This window comes from Coenobita brevimanus, chromosome 86 (assembly GCF_032717465.1).
Source record: "Coenobita brevimanus isolate Jiangsu-jjx chromosome 86, ASM3271746v2, whole genome shotgun sequence".
Classification (NCBI taxonomy): domain Eukaryota; kingdom Metazoa; phylum Arthropoda; class Malacostraca; order Decapoda; family Coenobitidae; genus Coenobita; species Coenobita brevimanus.
Genome location: NC_137039.1, coordinates 32,531,628 through 32,552,041, shown reverse-complemented (window position 1 = coordinate 32,552,041; position 20,414 = coordinate 32,531,628). Strand labels below are relative to the sequence as shown.

General features: G+C 39.1%; 1 protein-coding gene across 5 annotated transcripts in view; it reads left to right on the top strand.

Annotated features, from left to right (window-relative positions):
• LOC145410795 (uncharacterized) overlaps window positions 1–20,414 on the top strand; it is a 54,998-nt gene that overhangs the window by 17,442 nt on the left and 17,142 nt on the right. For 2 of the 5 annotated variants that reach the window (XM_080280908.1, XM_080280907.1), the window contains 4 exons: window positions 8,975–9,085; window positions 13,836–14,025; window positions 15,699–15,831; window positions 18,079–18,288. In XM_080280908.1, coding sequence (XP_080137034.1) covers window positions 13,859–14,025; window positions 15,699–15,831; window positions 18,079–18,288 — 510 coding nt within the window. In that variant the 5' untranslated portion in view covers window positions 8,975–9,085; window positions 13,836–13,858. Of the gene's footprint in view, window positions 1–3,454; window positions 3,644–8,974; window positions 9,086–13,835; window positions 14,026–15,698; window positions 15,832–18,078; window positions 18,289–20,414 lie in introns of all 5 variants that reach the window. The other 3 variants (XM_080280905.1, XM_080280904.1, XM_080280906.1) reach the window with 2 other exon arrangements.

The following is a 20,414-nucleotide window of genomic DNA, read 5'->3' as shown; positions in this document are numbered from 1 at the left end:
TGTTCCAACAGATCATTTACAAATGCAAATTGGTGGTAGTGCCATTGATGCTGCTATGTCTAGTTGATAAAACCACATATTGCTTCCTATTATCATCAGACATTAAGTTGTAGTATTTTGTAATGAAATTCAGTTATGGATTTCTGTTGAAGAAAACTTTCTTGTTTGTAGCAGTCTTGCATTCTTAAGATTCTGTAGCACGAGCCAGTCAGGATGGTACTTCCAAGAAAGACGAGAATACAGGTGATGGGGAGAACTGGAGCTCCTTTTTCACCAGCCCACAGAATATCCTAACCATTCCCCTTTGCTGACCTTTCGATGTGACGCTAACAAAGATTGTAGGCAAGAATACTCTACCAAACACATTTCTCTATTTTATGCAGTACTCTACATGTGCATTGCATACCACACAATATACCCCACTGCATCACAGGGGTTGGTGTTAGCAAGGTCATGCAGTCAGAAAACTTTGCTCCTGTTACCTAGTGGCGTACCTGAGGGGAGGTGTGGTGCATGCTCCACCACCACAGTTTTGGGACTAGGATGGGATGAGGCTTGAATCTGTGCCAGAGTGTACAGGGCATTTCTGTTCCCAGGCTTTCCCAGGCTGCTGCTTCTGCCCAATAAAGAGGAGCCTGAACCTATGAGTAGCATCCCAGGAGGCTGTCCTATCAGTGGGTATATAATGGCAGGGTAGTTACAGTGCCAAGGTGCTCTTGGAAGGTGTCCCTATAGCTCTCCTGGCAAGGTACTCCAAAGCCACCAGTGGGGTGAAGCAGGATGGTGGCCATGTATGAAAGTATCATTTTGTGTGTGTTACAAATGGCCTTTATCAAGTCTAAACCTTGCTGAAATTATACTGTGTTGTGCATTTGACTGCTTATAGTTTTATATGAGGGAATAATGGCTGATTTTTTGTGAGAATCCCGGACTCGTACAGGCATATGTCGGGCATTTGATAATATTGCCCGGCCTCAGCCCATGTCCATGAAGTCTGAAATCCGGGAAATTGGGGTACGGGAAATGGAGGGTCGAGTGTACTATCAAAGCAGAGGCAGTGGGGCCATGTGCAGTTTGCAACAAGGGTGTAGGAAGTAACTCCACCTTGTGTAGTGTTTGTGATAAGTGGGTGCATAAGAGATATAGTGGTATTAGAGGTAGGATGCAAAATACTGCTGATTTTGTGTATGTGGTGTGTCAGGGAGAGCATGTGGAGATTGTCAGGTGTGAAAGGATTGATCTTGCTGGAGAGTCTTTTGAGTGTGTTGTGGAGTTTTGTTATTTAGGGGACATGTTATGTACTGGAGGTGGGGCTGGAGCTAGCTCTGTTGCTAGGGTAAGGAATGGTTTTAGGAAGTTCATGAAGCTGTTGACTCTCCTGGCATTGAGAGGCTCCCCCCCCCCCCCCCAATGCTAAGAGATCTTTGAATGCAGCATGTTGTTAGGAGAGTATTGCTGTATGGTAATGAGACCTGGACAGTAAAAGGAGAGGATATTCATAGGCTCAGATGTACAGAAATGACAGTGTTTAGATAGATGTTTAGTGCATCCTTGAAATTGAGGGCTGGGGGAGCTAAGTTTACAAATGAAAGGTTGAGAGGAAGGACTGGACTGGAGTGTATTGGTGCTGTAATGAGGAGGGGCATATTCTAGTACAGGTATACCCTGGTGTAACGATGCAATTGGTTAAGTAAAAACCCATCGCTAGGTGGGGTATCGTAAATCGGGATAGATTTAACGTGTAAAATATAGGGATGCATTTTTGAGCCTTGGGCTTCCTTCCAACCAAGTCCTAAACCTATCCAAATGAGTCCCAAAAACAAGTTTCCAGCTGACCTAAACCCCAAATAGCATTAAAACAAGCTAAACTAAGCCTAAAAGCAGTTTATAACTCACCTAAACCCAAAAATAAAATTAAAAATCATCAAATATAAGTACGGAAAAAATCCAACTTAGTAAACTGTACCCCAAAATGACAATGTTCACCCCAGCTATGACAAAAGCACATTCATATAAGTCTAAAAACAGTTTATAAATCAAAGTAAACACAAAATTTAAGTCTAAAATATATTCAAAATCAGTAAGAAAAAAATGTAAGCTTATCGTTCAACCGGGTTTGACCATCGTTAGGCGGTGTATGGTGGTATTTCTACCCCCATCACTAAGCTGGAGTATTGTATATTGGGATATACTAGTACTAAAAATGAAAATTCTACCCATTTTACACTAGCTTGTCCCTTAATTTTGCCGTTTTGCAGCTTATTTCACATCTTTGTCATAGCACTTCATGACTAGTACAGTATTACTGTATGGTAGTCTGTTATTATAACTAGGCAGACATTGTTAGGAGAGGGCAGTTTCAGGCCAGGTTAGAGTAAAAAGGATAGGAAATGCGTATTGCGATCCATTTGTGCCCCATTTAATGGATGTTATTTGTTATAGCTGACACAAGTTTGGTGGCCTTCGTAGGGTCCATTGTATCCGATATCCATTAAAATGAGAGTCTACTATAGATGGATGTGTAATGCGTCCTTGAATGCAAGGCCTGGGGAGCTAGGATTGCGACTGAGGAGTTGAAAGGAAGGATGGGACGAATGTATTGGTGCTGTGATGAGGAAGGGTAGATTGAGATGGTTAGGGCATGTTGAGAGGATGGAGGATAATAGCTGGGTGTAGAAGGTGAGAAGTGTGAATGTCAGGGGTAGGGTAATGAGAGGCAGATCAAAAAAGACCTGGGAAGAGATCATAGTTTGTGACCTCAGGGATAAGGGAATGAATAGGGATGTTGCCAGAGATCGAGGAGCGTGAAGAGCTGCCATTAGGTGACCACAGCCGATGCTTGCAAGCATGTTGGAACCTTTATAAACAATACGATTGGATATGATACAAGTTATAAGAAATGCAGTACCATGCCGTTTAAGTACAGTTTACAGTGTATCAGCCATAAGAGCATATACAGATGCATATATAGTACAGGTATGGGATATAGCCATGGTTCTTGATTTATTATTTACCATTAGTAGGAGTGTCAGGTGAAGGTAGTGAATGAAGTTCATTTTCCACTCACAAAAAGTTTTCATTGCATTTTTTTTTTTTTTTTTTTTTTTTTGTAGACATAGGTTTGATGTTTGTATAACTCATAGCAGTATTGTTTATTTATTTCATAAGCTTCCTTTAACATCTGATCAGGAAATTGATTTGAATACTGCATGTAGATGTAAGTATGTAAATGACATGGAGTCTGTCATGGCAGTTAATGCTAAGAAATATGCATTGTTTGACTTAACATTCCCTGCTACTTGTAGAACAATTTGGAAGTTAGTTGACTGAACTGCTATATCATGTGTGTGTATATATTGTATATATACTGTGTACAGTATAATTATGTCCCTACTTTGGTAGCAGCTTTCCTATGATTCGGATTTTGCTGATACAGTGTTTCATTTATAAACAGATTTAAAGCCAAAATACCAGAAACTCAAGAGTGGGGCAATCCCCTCGCGTTTTGAATGGACAAAAGCCTCATCAGCCAACTCTGAGTTAGAAAGGGGTCATCATTCAGAATGCTCTGAATCTGAGCAAGAAATAGATGCTGTCCAAGCCCAAACATCTACCATAAAGAAATCTACAGAAACAATGTGCAGTAAGCATATTTTATTATGACATAGTACCAGTATTCCATCTGCTTCTTATTCCAGCCTTGGCTTTTCCACGATTATGCAGTAGTTTGGCTTGTAATTCATTTCGTTGTTTTTATGTAGATGTGAATTTTTGTGTAGATCTTAGTCATTGTCATGCCGTATCTCCTTAAGAGCAAAACATTTCTCATCCTCTTACTCTCTATTATTGCTTTAAATTATGAACTGATTGGATATTGTACTGCATGTGTAATAGTCACTTACAGCCTATGTTTACTTAGGCATTAGTAAATGTTGTAAGTCATGTAGTTAACTATGACTTAAGTGCACAAAAATAAAATATCAGTGTCATTCAATTTATTAGTTATTATCATGGATGCAGAAGACTCAAATGTGATTGAGTTTTTTTTTTTTCTTGTTATAGTTTTTGTTGTTAACTTTTGAAATTATAAACTCAGTAGACTATGGATACCTAGAAAGTTCAACAGGTTGCTTCCAGAGAATTTTTGTAGAGGTTTGGATGCTGAAGAATTGTTTTTGTTGTGAAAATGAGGGGCATGAAGTAAGTAAATATATAGCAGTGTAAGGAGCAGCATCACAGTGAGGGCAGAGTGGATTATGTGTGGATTGTATTTGTGATGGTACGCAGAGGTAGAAGGGTTGTATCGGTATCACACTGTGTAAGAGGGAAGCTTATCGTTGTGGGAAAGATTTCTGTAGGATGTCATCACTCTCATCTTAAATGTCAGGACCATCTTGCCTAGCCCCAGGCTCCTATGCTCCTCATGGGGCAATGTAGGATTGGATGATGGATGGATGGATGTCAGTATTTCTCATGAAGAAAAGGTAAAAAGAGCCATAATGTAAAGGATGAAAGTGAGGTGAGAGAAGGATACGGTAGCAGTTGGAAGGAAAATGTAGACTAGTGGAAAGAGTACTGTATTTTGAAAACTGATGAGTGGGACTTACTAGTGCAGAGTGAAGGGAAACGTGATTGACTTTCTCCTTAAAGAAGGAATGTAGACCTTAAGAATTTCATGATTGTACAAGTGCAGAATACTGCAACCGGGTAGAAGAAATGGAAGGTATAGGTGTTGATGAGGTAGATAATATGATGAAATGTTGTAGTGATGTGGAAAACACCAGAAGGCTAGGATGAGTGGAGCTATACCAGTGGAGTGGATGACAGCCATGAGTGTGCCTTTGTGCAAAAGTGAAGGTGACCAGAATGAATGAAAAAATTGTGGAATATGTCTTTTGAGTGTTTTAGGAATGGTTTCTTGAAGAAGACTAATAGAGAAGGTAAAGATATCAGAATATCTAGTGACATTAGGGCAGTTTTAGGAGTGGTAGAGGATGTGTACATCATATATTTGCAATAAGGGGCATAGATGTGGATGTGATAGAAAGCATTAGGAGAAATACATTGAGGTGGTTTGCCTATGTGGAGGGGATGGAGAGCAAGCGACTGACGAGGAGAGTGTATGCGAGTGAGGTGGAGGGGGGAGGGGGATTGGGAGGCTGAGGATGAGATGAAGGGATGGAGTGGATAGGTATATGAGAGAGGGGGATTGTGAGCTGGGAACAGGACAGTGCAATAGCATTGGACGGGGCGACATGTTGGCAATTTGTTTGTGGCCACCCCATATTGTATTGAGGCATCTGGCAGTAGATAGTTAGGGTAAAGATTAATGGTTGACTAAGTAAAAGCCATTCATTTCTGTGTGTGTCACTCTTCCAGTGAGTGCATGTGCTATTGGAGTGAGTTTGCTGCATGATGCATTTAGAAGTGTTATGATGCTTGTTGTTAAGTCAGCATAGGAGACTAATAATGGAGGAGGGGAACACAAAGGAAAGTAGACTGCAACAGAGATAATGGTTCTTTCAAAGCTGTTTATTATAGAGCAGTCTGTGCCTATGGTGTCTTTGTGATGAAGATAAGGATAGCCAAGCAAAAGGACTGCCCTCAGCCACCAGTTATTCCAGCCAAAGCTAGCATGAAAAAATAAGAGCCACCAGACAGCACAGAAAAACTGTCATATAAATTTCACTGGAAAGGATGAGTGGAAGATTGATCATAGCAGCTTTGAATGAAGAGTGAGGGTGAGATGATGGAGCCTTGCAGTTTGGTGTTGGGGTAGATGACCAGTAATTACATCTTTGAACTTTGTTAAAGACTTGCACTTTTCCTATCTGAATATAAGGAAGACTTCCTTTTTCTTAATGCATGTTTGTTGAGGATGCTGATGACAATGTGTGCTGATACTGTGTTGAATGCATTGCGTAAGTCTGCTGCAGATTGTTTACTTATTACTGGTGTATATTTTGTATTGAATTCATCCAAAATAAGGTGTTCTGTTAAGTTGATAGTTGATTTAATAATAGTTTAAGATGTTAACCCCACATTCTTAGTTTATTCTTGCATTTCCTAATGATTTTATTCAGCAGAGGAAAGATCTGATATTGACTGGGTCAGTGAAGACTCTAACCACCCCAGTTTTAAAATCTTTTCCTCGATAAACAGAATTGTCTGAATGTGGGAAGCATAAAATAAAAAATGCATCAACAGATGGAAGGGGTTAAGGGTGAATTACAGAATATACCAATTCAGGTGAATATATGTAGCCATGACTTCGGTAGAGATAATTTTTAGACTTCTATCTTTGCCATATTTTATGGGGACATCCCTTGGGGAGCTAGGTCTCAGATAAGTAGCATCAGTACATTCATCCTATAATTCATTGCACGTAAAACATAATGTCCATTATCCCTTCTCTGTAAGAAGTCTCTCATTATTTGAGTACATCTAGCACTAGCAAGAATAGCTTAGAAAATATGGGGTCATAGTGAATGTATAGTGAATTTAATTTCTGACTTTTTCACCATGAGAAGCCCAAAGCAAGCACTTAAATTGTATATTCATTCTTGTAGTCTGTACTCAGGTTTATGATATAGATTGGATGCTCATGATATGTTCAAACATACAAACTGTATCTGGTTCTATAGTAACACTTCAACCCAGTACTGTGAATGTTGTGAAAAAGGTATTGTTTATGTGGCTTTTGCAGCAGACAGGTCATGAGTTATGTACTGGCATCCATTTCTGTACACCCATCTTAGACTCATTTATTGCTCCACGAAGAGCTTAATCCATAAGGGGTCGGCTGCGTGTATTATAGTAATCTCTCAATTATCCATCGTATAGTAGTCAGGGGGGTGTTGGATAGTAACATAGTGATAGATAATGACGTAGTATCCCCAAACCTCCCCAAAAGAGGTCTGACCCTCTGTAACTGCATGATATAACTTCAAAAAAAAAAAAAAAAAAAAAAAAAAAAACAGAGCAGAAGTTGCCTTTTATCAGTTTCTGATGTTTACAGTCCTTCTGACTCACCCAAAATGGCAAAAGGATCAAAAGATAGATATATGAGGTTGACACTGTTTTGTCACATCAGCCACCACATACAGTATATATGTGAGATTGACACTCTGTGGCTTAGGAACCATGGACTAAGCTATTCAGTCCAGACATTAAAGGCAATGGTGGCACACTCCTTTTTGGCATTATTTTGCAGTCGCTAAATTCCAAACATCTGATAAACTTAAACCTTATGGGCTTTATCCAGTTAGAGTGCCTTAGCCCACCAGTTTACCATGCATTCGGTTGTTTTGTAGATACCACTCAGTATAGTAAATGGTTTGTGGATACAAGAAGCTGTTTAGCTTGTCTATCTATCTATCTATCTATTGCCAGATGCCATAATCCCATAAGGGGTGGCCATTTGACTTTGAGTTAGTTGTTTTACGGGGAGGGGCACTAACCCTCCACCAACCCACTTATTGACATGTAGGGAACACATATGGTTTGGTTACATGGTTACCACTCAGCGTTGTAAATGGTTTCTTGGCTTACTGTAAAGTAACCTAAAGTTAGCACTAAATCAGATGGGTAGATGGTGGAAGAAAAAAAAAAAACATACATAATAAATTAAGGAAGACCTAATGAATTTCGTATTGCTGATATGAAATGCAAATGTGCTGAGTAGTCTGGTGGGCTACTTAGCTGAGCAGTCAGTTTACTTTACTTTCAGGTGCTTTGGCTGTTTAACACACTGTCTGAGCTGTATAAAGTCGACTTTGTATGTTGCAGTATTTGCCCATCCAAAACAGATCAAGAGTAAGATCTTGTGTATAACATGCAATTAACAAATAGAAGTGCCAAACTTCTGACACATTCTAAAATCTGGGGGACACAGTACTGGCAGGAAACTGTTGCTATCAGTCATAATCAGTATTATGGTGTTTATTTAATGAAATCCTAGAAAAGATAGGTTAAGGTATAAAGTAAGTAGAAAGTAGAGTGGCTCAAGGAAGACAGATGGCCAGTGTTATGAAGGCCTTGATATAAAAAAGAGGACTTAGTGTGGAGACTTCAAGAGGATTGCATGACATTGTGTTATTGCCTTCATTAATGTATGTTGTGAGATTTGGTACTTTATGAGCTTGAAAGTCAAAAGTGCGGGCAATGGTAACAAACCTGTTAAGGAAGGTGTGTGGGTAGTTTAAATTGGATAGGATAAGTGTGGTAGGTAGCCCAAGAAAATAAATGGATATGGTAAATGACTGTGTGACAAAGCTTGGTATGAAAGTTGAAACTTAGGACATGGGGTCAGAATGGAAGATAAACTTTGTGGTGATTCACGTTAGACATTGCACCTTTTGCACTTGGTGGTCTCATAGGTTTGTGTGAAACTTTAAAAAAAAAAAAGTGTGGATGGTTTATAGGTGGGAGATAGTCAAGATTTAGTTGACATTGATGATGATGATTAAATGACTGCTTCATTTTACTGAATGTGCTGTATGATAGTTCCCTTACTTTTCTCCTTTTATGCTTCCCCTTTTTATATTTTGTTCAAGCTCCTATTTAACATTATGTATTGAGTGGAATGAGGGTTGAAAGATTGATGAGTTTTGTGTAACTTCTTTACAAAGAAGTTTATGTTATATGTGTACATTTTAATCACAGTGAACTGATAGTGAAGATACTGAAGAAGCCAGCAGATATTTCCGTTGTTATGAGTGCCTGGATTGGCCAAAACCCAGAAAGTAACATAGATGACCTTGCTCTCTTTTGCTTTGATTTCACAAACATCCTTTTGAAGAAAGTATATAATGCATATTTTTATTGATTAATATTATCATGAAACTCAATTGTGAAAGGAAATATAAATTTGAAATTCCACTCACAAGAAAAAAAAAAATCTCTGGCTTTACGTCCACCAGAGAAGATATCTGGTACCAGAATGGACTGTCAAAAATTTATTTTTCTTCCATAGGAAGATTGCAAAGACATCTGAAAGGGACTCGTGGCTGTCAGACATAATCCATACGTCTCTGTGAACTAAAGATGTTGGGGACCATCTCCATTACTGGCCAGATCTGAGGAAGTTGGTGCAACACTGTACTGCACAGTATTGGATTACTTCAGTGTTCAGTGCCAGTGTTCTTTTGTTTTGTTTTAGAACAGAGGCAAATAAAGTAAAACCTCAGTTTAGCGGACTAATAGCAGCAAAACCTTGTCGATTAATACCTATCCATCAGTCTTAAAACTTCACTCAAATATCTCCCACTAACATACACGGTAGGCATTCATAATACAGTAATTAGCAAAGCAAATGAAAAACATTGAAAAGACATAAGATATAGCATTGTTGTTGTTATGACGATGATGATGATGATTATTATTATTACTAGTACTGCTACTGCTACTACTACCAGCACAACTACTACTACTACTGCTGCTGTTACTACTACTACATTATTACCGTAAAGAAAAAAAAATCATAAATCCCTCTGTGCCATCTGAATTGGTCATGAATGCAAACAAGATGGTGTTATCTGGCATTTTCCAGTGTCTTCTTATCTATGGGGAAAAAATCCAAAACATTATCACTGTAACAGTAGAAATATAAAAAGCATTTTTAATATTGCCATGAGTTATATTAGAAAGGAAAGAACCTTGGAATGTCACAGAAAAGGAATAACAGACCAAGTTTGACAGTACAAATATAGAGATGAATATTGTGGTCTTGTTGTTGCTGTTCGAAAATTTTTACCTTGTGGACAAGTAATTTGATTTGATGTATGAGGTCCGGTCTCTTAAATTGGAAATCTGCCAAAGTGTTGTCCACTAAATCAAGGTTTTACTGTATTTTGATTTACAGTAGTAGGTAAGATCAGTAGGTAATTACAGTTATAACAGACTTGTAGTTGGTAAATAACACAGACCTGAAGTATAGTATGTGCATTTATACATGCTGTATATAATTGTTTTCACAAAATGAGTTACAGTATAATGATTATGAAGTGCCCTTCCAGTAAAATGCAGATAATTTAAATAATACTGAGTTTGCTGTTCTGATGGAGAGCTTTGAATAAAATCTTTTTGAAAGTACAGTTATGCTCATTATTATTATCCTGTTACAGTGACATTTTTGTTACTTCAGTCTGATGTAATACAGCTAGTATTTATCTTTCAGCATCAGCTTCTGTGTTTCTTTTAACTAACATCACAAGGAAATGCTGAATGTTACTTAATGGCAAATTGCATACAAATGCCATGTTTCTTTTTACATTATACAGTACTTGGTTTCAAAATAAGTGCTTTATCTGTTTAACAAATAACATGATAAATACCGTAATTGGTTTAGAATGACTTAGTAGATGAGTGTGTGAGGGAGAGATACTGATGGCAGAATGGTGAGATAGAGTAGTGAACAGTGACAGAGACTTAAAGACATTTTCACAAAGATCGTGGAGTAACTCTGGGATATTTTTACCTGATCAGTCTGATGCTGTACACATATACTTAATGTTAGTTTTGCTATCTTCAGACTGTTTGATTCACCCTGCAAGAGACTTTCTGACCTGTAGTAGTTATAGTCACCATTCACCAGCACAATACAAGAAGCCATTCTTAAACTTAATGAATTTGCTTGCAAGTAGGAAGAATAGTACAGTATAGGAAAATACACCACCAAATTAGGGGGTTGAGGAGTTATATATTGTACATCAATGACTGATAGTTATAACAGGCTCTAAAGGAATATTACAATACAGTACCAGTCATAATTACCATCATTCCATCCATAACACAAAGTTCCACGGTTGGGATTTATTACTTGGTTTCAGAATATATTGCATCTTTTCTTTAGCAGTTATTTTTTGTAGTGTAAGCTGAGAACAGCTGTTTTGTTGAATGACTGACAGCGTTACAGAACAGTGTCAGTGTGTTGCATTATAGAAGCTGAAATGAATCTTTGTTATTTAAGTCTTCTTCACAAACATCCTCAACCTGAGCTCTCTCACTTTCTGCCCCCTTCCCCCCACTCTCCAATAGAAGCCTGTTAATTACCAGGATTGTTGTTGGTGGTGTTGATCAATCCCCAAAAACAGTCTAACCAGACAGACCCACCAGCTTCAGGCAAGCCACCACGCACCACTGGGCTGTCCTGTTCAGTAAAATGATATTCTTGCAAATGATGGTGAGGCGTGGTAAAAGTGCAGAGGGGTAGTTCCTAGGTGGATGCTACATTTGTGACCGCCCATTGAACAGGGGCACCATAATAGGCTCCACTTCACCCCATGATCTGGATATTGTACATGGTTACCACACAGCATTATAAATTGTTTTCTGGGTTAAAGGAAATCATTAGATTTGTCACTCACCTGAAGTGGGAAGAATAGTAAAAAAAAGTGAGGAAGGAAAGGGAGAAGAAGAGAGGAGTGCAGACACAGAAGTAGAATGATAAAATTCAAGGAAAAAGTAGGCAGCACGATATCAAGTGAGTGGATGATGGGTCACCGTCACTTGTCACTCAAGTGCCAGGGTAAAAAAAAAAAAAAAAAAAAAAAAGTGCAAACCTCATATAGTTTTTATCAAGAGAGTGGATGATGCTCACCTTCACTTGTCGCTCAAGTGCCAGGGTAAAAAAAAAAAAAAAGTGCAGACCTCGTATAGTTCTTTTTTTCTTTATGAAAGCCATCATAACACCAGCCACTTGATAAACTTGTTATTGTACGTACCACATCTTTTACAGGAGTTGGGTTTAATCTTGTACCCTAAAATGTTTTGGACTAGGGTGGGCTTACCTTGGACCCATACATCTCAAAGGGGATAGTGTGTGAACGGCTGTAACCTTTACCCATTGTATATTACTGCACCAAGTTACCCTTACCTGAAGTTCTCAGTCATCATGATTCTCCATTCACTGTCACATTACACCTTTAGTCTTCTTTCCTCACCATTCCTCAGCAGCATCACATGCATTTCAGTAACATGATAAAATTAGATGTGAGGTGGAACCAGGATTCTGGGGCATTCATTATTTATGAAAGATTTTATGGTCCATTTCATAGGGCATGCGGTTAATTACTTCTCCCACTTTTGTAATTTTCTTTCCTTGTTTCTGGATCCTGCCTCAAAAAAAGGCCAGAATGATGATGATGATTGTTTTGGTGTATCTCGAACTTCATCCACATACAGTAATATATACTGAATAACCATGAGGACATAACAGACTATGGCCTTGCTCCAATATGACTACCAGTGGGCCTCACCATACATTACATCGCTATGTGGTGAATCGCTATAACGATGGATAAGAAGTTCTACCCGGTCTCACTGAGCAATCACAAAAATTGCTATAATGATCATTTTGATCTACATGAAGCGTGACTGGTCGATGTATGATAGCTATTTTTGCTTCCACGATGACCAACAGTCAAGCTTACAGTTGTTTACTTTTTTTCAAGATGGCCTTTGAACTTGGTCACTTGAGTGTAGTAATGTCAGTGATGGAATATAATGTGGTGTTGGAATTCAAGCAGCAAGTGAAGCTAAATAACTAACGATTTAGGCAAATCGGAAACTAATTTTATACTTACTTTTTGGTGGTAAGCAGCATGTGAACTGCATTGAAGTTTAATAACTACCAGTTTAGAGGGTTAGAAACCAGTTTTTAGACTTTTTTGGGTATGTGGCCCTTGATCAAAAACATATTCCCATTGAACCCATGTTATAGTCACCTCGCTATGTACAGTATTAAACTTCTATGCAGTGAGTTTTACATGATGTAACCCTGTCATATAGTGAGGTTGGACTTAAACATCAGACAACCCTGACACTTGTTTCACAGCTATGAAAAAAGTTTTTCCGCTTGTGGCAACCCTACCCCTAATGTTAACACTTCTCATATTCTGCACCCAGTTATCATCCCCCATCCTCTCCACATGCTGAAAGCGACTCAATCTACCTCTCCTCATCACAATACCGGAAACAGTCCGGTCCCATCCTACTTCTCAATTCTTTGATCGTAAACCCCCCAGGTGTTGCACTCAGGGATGCACTGCACATCTACCTAATCATTGCCATTTCTATACATTTGAGCCTGTGAATAACCTTTTCCTTTACTGCCCAGGTCTCACTGCCATACAGTATTACACTCCTAACATGCCTCACACAAAGAGCCTTTAGTATGGAGGGAGAGTCCTCTCAGTGTCAGGAGAGGCAACAGCTTCCTGAATTCTTCCAACCACTCCTCACTCTGGCTATGGAGCCAGCTCCATCCCCACCTCCAGCACATAACATGTCTCCCAAATAACAAATCTTTTCCACACACTCAAGAGGTTCACTAACAAGATCAATCATTTCATATCTGATAATCTCCACATGCTCTCCCTGGCACACCACGCACATGAAATCAGCATTATCTCACAGTCTACCTCTAATACCACAACATCTCTAATGCATCCACTTATCACAAACACTGCACAAGATGGAATTACTTCCCACATCCTTGTGGCAAATTGCACAAGGTCACTCTCCCTTTTCTTTGACAGTACTGCCACCAGCCCTAGATTAGGTTATGGAACAGTTCGAGAATATGAATTTTGTTGAAGTAGACCTTAATAAACTACCATAAGACCCACCAGCATGTCATACAACTCCCCACCACCACCATAAATACCATTACAGGACACCAGTCCACGAGTTGAAATGGTGAGATGTTGAGGGTAGTGGTATGTAAGAGGACAGCTGGAACTCAGGGAATGGGCTGTTTGAGCTTATGCCCAGAATTGCATAAAGGAAAAAATGTAAATACAGTCATTATAACCAATAATTTGTTCTTTCCTCAGGTACGGAAGAGGGGAAGGCTGCAATGAAGAGGATAAGAGTGGAGTGTGGTGTCTGCCGGGCAACTCGTTTCTATTCTATCCATCGGGGAATCACTCGCATCTCTGGAGTAGTTGCTTGTGAGGCCTGCCGTCAGTTCTACCAACGCTTCAACAAGCAGCCATTTTCTGTAACTTGTTCAAGAGAAGGAAGGTGTGGAGGAGATATTTTTATATTTGGTTGCTATTTCATACAATGTATTGCATTCAGTATAGTAGAAATTTTCATGCATGCCTAGTTGGAGGAATTAAATACTTAAAAATATAATGCTAATATTGTACCTGTACTGTAATGTGTAGACCAGATATAATCATCGTCATCTAAATCCAGTTTTTCATGTTGACTTGGAGTTGGGAGATATATTGTCATACTCTTTTATCTCTCTGTAGACATAGATCATATGAAAAAGGAAACCCTAGATACATTCTCCGTCACAACCCTGTAATTTCTGAATAAGGTATAAGGCTGTTTGTAACCAAAGTTGTGTGTGGTGCAGTTAGCCCAACTAAAGCTTTGACAAATCTTTATGCCATGACAAAGATAGAGGACTTTCAGGCCTATGCTCATGTCCATTTCAGTAGCAGTACCTCAGACAAGCCCTACTGTAGGGATGTTTTTACTCGCACAAAGTTCAGCATGATGCAGTGCATCAGTTTATATTATGTTAAACCTTTCAATTCAGTGACATACGGTACTGCATTTTGATCCTTGCTATCAAGACAATATTACTGACATGAGGATAAAGAGCTGCCATTAGGTGACTAAGGCCAACATTCAAGCATGCTGGAGCCTTTGTAAATGATACGTTACAATGGGTAGACTTTTTGAACTCGCTGGGTTAGATGTAGTCGTCATGAACACTATCACTAGGCAGGTGCTTTCTTTTCCAGTAGCAGCAAGAACATAATATTAAATAATGCCATCAAGTTGACAGGGTTAACATCTTTGTTGTGAGTTACTCATATTGCATTTATTTTTGCCGTCCTCAGACGATTGTATATTGCTCAGGATAAACATAACGCACCAAAAATTATTAAAGTTCTAACGATTGACATTTTTATCCAAAAATGTATTCCCGCATACAATAGACAATTTTATTCAGCTAAACACACCCAGAGAGTTAATATTGTCCTTTGTTGATGCTGAAGTCAAGATCAACTTCTTGGTAGAGTACTGTAATTTGTCCATCCCTAGACATAAAGGGTAGATTGGTGCTCAGATTGCAATGAGAATGAGGTTCAGAACTTCATAGATCCAGTCATCCATCACGAGGTTCAGAACTTCATAGATCCAGTCATCCATCTGGCAGGTGATGGATAGGTTGTTCTTGGTAATCAACCCCAGTCTGTCTGGCTGAGCAGACACATCAGCCACAGAGCAGTCCTCCCAGCAGGGCCGTCCTGTACATTGAACCGATGTTCCCTTGAGGTTGACAGTACCTCACTGTGGCGAAGCACAAGGAAAAATATGGAGATTAGTTCCTGGATGGATGTTGCATTTGCATCTTCATCCAGTTAACAGGGGCACCATAGTAGGCTACATTTCACCCCATGATTTGGTTACATGGTTACCACCCATTATTGTAGATGATTTCTTGGGTTACAGGAAGCCATTAGACTTTTCACTCAGTGTAAAGCCACCTGATGTGGAAAGAAAAGTAATAAAAAGTGACAGGAAGGGGAGAGAGAAACAGGAAGAAAGGAGGGCAGAAAAAAGTGAAGGAAGAAGTAGGCAGCACCACATCAGTTGAGTGGATGTTGGCCGCCATCACCTAGATAGGTTAAAGAATGATTATGAAAAACAGCTGGATGAACTTTTTGTTCCAGGTGCTTTGAACAGGATGAAATCCCAAGAACCTTCAAATGCAAGGCTTGTTGGGTTGCCCAGATCCTCAGGCGTTGTCCTGTGTCCAATGGTTTATATAACAGATTTGCAGCACAGCTTCCTGCAGATATCAAGGTAATATACATCATCCTCATTATGCAGTACATTGTTTTTTTTGTTTTTTTCATACTTGATAAATTGCGGCATGCGCTTAGTCTCATAAAACCACAATTTAGGAGCTTCCAGTATGTATATATATATATATATATATATATATATATATGTGTGTGTGTGTGTGTGTGTGTGTGTGTGTGTGTGTGTGTGTATGTATATATGTACTATATACATATACAGTATATATATATATATATATATATATATATATATATATATATATATATATATATTTATGTGTGTGTGTGTGTGTATGTATGTATGTATATATGTACTATATACATATACAGTATACTGTATATATATATATATATATATATATATATATATATATATATATACAGTAGAAGTCCAATTTTTCGGCATCTGTGGGACCAGGCAAGTGCCGAAAAATCAAAATTGCCGAATTATCAAAAACCCTACCCACTCAGTACCTTATATGTTTCGGTGAACACCATCATCACTACTCATATCATTACAAATGTGTTTGGAGAGAGTACTGTATACTGTTTGATACTGTACAGTACTGTAATGAATACAGTACTATACATGAATATGAAAAATAAAGAAATTAGTAAACATACTGTATATAAATGTAATGGTACAGTAGGCCTAAAAGTTCACATGCACTTACCTAAACTTATAGTAGGTTCCTAATTTATATATGTACAATAGAAAGGGTTGATTGGAGTCTGCTACTGCTGGAAGAAGTCCCCAGCAGTAGAAGGTCCTGCAACAGGCTCTAAGGACTCATGGAGAATTTCAAGACTGACGAAAAAAATCGGAAAATCTGCCGAATGATCAGAGATTTTCGTAAATGGGACTATTTCTCAAAACTGCCGAAATGTCAGATTTGCTGGGGAATTGGATGCCGAAGAATTGGAATTTTACTATATATATATATATATATATATATATATATCATCATCATCATCATCATCATCATCATCATCCGGACCTCCTTTCCCACCCAAGGACAGGGTGAGGAGTAGCAACGTCCAGACAGCCCAAGTTTGCCCACACCAATGGACCACACTTCCATTCACTCATCATTCAAGCCCCCAGAATCTTGGCTCCATCTGATATGCCAGAAACTTTCACCACATTCTGTAGCTTCACATAAATGTGTCTGATAGAGTCAGTACAAGCACTGTCACATTAAAAGAGGGTACCAAACCCCTGATTATGCACTTCTCACAACATTCATCCAGCCAGTATATATACAATATACTGTATATATACTGTATGTATTACTACAACTTCTGTATCCAGCTTGATAGTACTGTACTCTAATGGAACTTCTCAAGACATCTGTCATAAGAGCATAGAATATGTGATATCAGGAACTTGAGATGTAATAAATTGTGCCATGTAAATTATTACACCATTGGGGGTAGGGCTGCGAGAGGCAGACCAAAAAAGACATGGGGCAAGGTCATAGAGTGTGACCTCAGGGATAAGGGACTGAATAGGGAGGCTGCAAGAGATCAAGCAATGTGGAGAGCTCTGGCAGCCTCCCTCACCTGACTGGTGAGACGTGGGGCGGGAGCCATGGTCAGAAGTTGATGTGTCGAACCGGTCGGGATGAGTGATGTGCATGTGATCCACTGACTTCCGCCCTTTGTAGTAACTTCGTATTTATATTAGTACCCGAGTTTACAGGTGGATGTTAGTATAATTGATATAATTGTGTACTCACCATTCCAGTGCTTTTTCAGTATTTCCAAAAGTATCCCATCCTCTTTTCTGTTACTTTTTTTTATGGTGATGCAAATTCTCACTTATCTGAATTTAAATCATGGGTGAAATCCATTAGTTTTCAAAATGACAAACATGCACAAAAAAAGTTAGCTTCAAGGTATTGCTGTTATTACTGTATCTTGGTATAGGTTTGCCTTATCGTGCAAATATGTATTGTGAATACTGGACCTGTGCAAATGGACGTTTTTCTGTACTGTAGAGCGTTTACCTTTACTTGGCCCAGATTTTTGTGCTTTTGCAGCCTATTTTTACGTAGTTCACTGGCATAATAAGACAATACTAAGGCTGTACTTCCTTTCCATTGCAACTCTTCATCGCAAGCATTGTGTTTCAGTGTTAATCTGTTTTTACAACTCAGCATTCAAAATGAAGAGGTGGTAATTTCAGGCCAGGTTAGAGTAATTGCAGTATAGTCATGAAAGAATTACTGCTGATCTTGTTTTCCAGGCAGACCTACCCAGACAGCCAACAAGCTTGGATGATATATCACCTGAGGATCGTGGTGGCTTGGGATTGGAGATCTACCTCAACAATGACTGGGTGGACGTGACTGATGACAAGGGAGAGAATGTTGTCGACACTAATGATCTAGATGACGGATTTGAACCAGATGTGGGATTAGAGTTTGAAGCAGAAGAAGAGATAGTAGATGATCCAGTGAGTGATAAGTTTGGCTGGGCCACATTTATTTTTACTTTTGTGTTTTTCAAGGCCTAAACCAACATACATGTACTGTATAAACCTTTTTTTTCACATAATGATTTGCCTATGATACTGGGTACCTTGTCGCTCCAGCACCACTGGTTTATAACCTTTTTTCATTTATTTGATGAATTGCCCGTGATACAACTGTATGTGCCTTGTTGCTCCAGTATCACTGATGTACCACCAACAAAATAGCTTGGTCATGTTATTTTAATGGCTTCAAACCTTTACAGTCACCAGCTGTTACTAAGGGCATTAGCTCTGAATTCAGAGTGTTCCTGTACTGGGTCAGCAGACATTCAAGACTAACAATATGCAGTATTAAGCAAAGTTTCATTGGGTTGTAAAGTAGAAGTTTGACATGGAAATATATTTGGATTTCTTTAAGGTACTATATATATATATTTGGATTTCTTTAAGGTACTATATATATATATATATATATATATATATATATCCATCCATCCATCCATCATCCAATCCTACATTGCCCCATGAGGAGCGTAGGAGCCCGGGGCTAGGCAGTTGGTCTTGACAATTAAGATGAGAGTGACCAGCCTCACACATCCCTGAGTGGCATTACATGAGCAATCAACCCCAACCATCCCTTGGATATAAACCTTCACCGGCTCAATCCGACTGGAGCGCAATAATTACACACTAAACCACCAGGCGCCAAACTTTGGTTATATGGTTACCACCCAATGTAGTAAATGGTTTCCTGGTGTACAGGAAACCATTTGGCTTGTCACTCAGTGTAGAGTCACTCACAGGCAGAAGGAAGCAGAAAGAATGAAGGAAAGAAAGACAGAAGAGAGCGTGTAAAGTTACCCGTTGGCAGAAGGACAAGGAAAGAATGAAGGAAAGGAAGACAGAAGAGAATGAAAGGAAAGAAGGATGGAGGAGAGGAAAGGGCAGACACCCAACAGCAGCACCACTACACTGAGTGAGTGGATGGGGAGCGCCCCCTCCTACCACAATATATATATATATATATATATATATATATATATTGTGGTAGGCGGGCGCTCACCATCCACTCACTCAGTGTAGTGCTGCTGTTGGGTGTCTGCCCTTTCCTCTCCTCCATATATATATATATATATATATATATATATATATATATATATATGAGGCGTCTAGAGCCAAAGGGGCAACCCCACCAATATACGGGTTTTGAGTTAGGTAGGGGAGACAACAGGCTTAACCCTCTTCTCAGTGACAGCACTGGTTGCCATACAAGATTCGGCCTTCTGGACATTGGTAGAGGGGCTCAAAGTCACGTGGTTTTGTCCATGCTGCCGGGCGAACAAATCAGAGCAGGCAGGCATCTAAGCCACACAGCCCAAACCAATTAGCATTCTCACTCTCTGCCACTCCCCAGAGCAGCCAATCAGCAAGCGTGTGGCCTGCCCGGGTGTGCTGGTGAGACTTCCTCCCGTATTAACTGAGGTGTCTAATTATTACGTATTGGATTTTTACCCCATTTATCGTAGATTGTTGGTGACAAGATGAGCTGTTGTTATTGGGGTTGAAGGGGGGGTGACAAGATGAGTTCATCACATAGTTACAGTGAGGAGGTGGTGCCTATAACCTCTCGTAAGTGTCAGAAGTGTGTGGAGAAGTGGAAAAGGTAGAAAGGAAGAGGAAAAGAGAGTGGTGAGGGGAGACAGCGTGAGGCGTGGCACCGAGGAGGCAGAGTTGGATGTCGTTCTCCTAGATGACGACCCCACCATTTAACCCCCCACTACCCCTTCTCAATTTACTTAAGCACTACACTACTTTTTTTTTTTAGTGTTATTATTTCAATCTATTATGGTAGAGGAAAAATAATAGCTGCATTGATTTCAGATTTAGTTGTCAAAAACGTGAAATTACAGTAATAATCATTCGTTTATTAATATTAAGTGAACTGGAATCTTCAGTTAATAAATTTTTGTACATTAATACATTCGTTGATGTTTTTTCTGCCATGTTTTTAAATCCCTACAATATGTTATTATGCCCATTTATAAATTGGGGGTTTGGTTTACTGCCTATTTTGTGGTTACGGTTATTACTGTTTTGTTTTTTTGGCT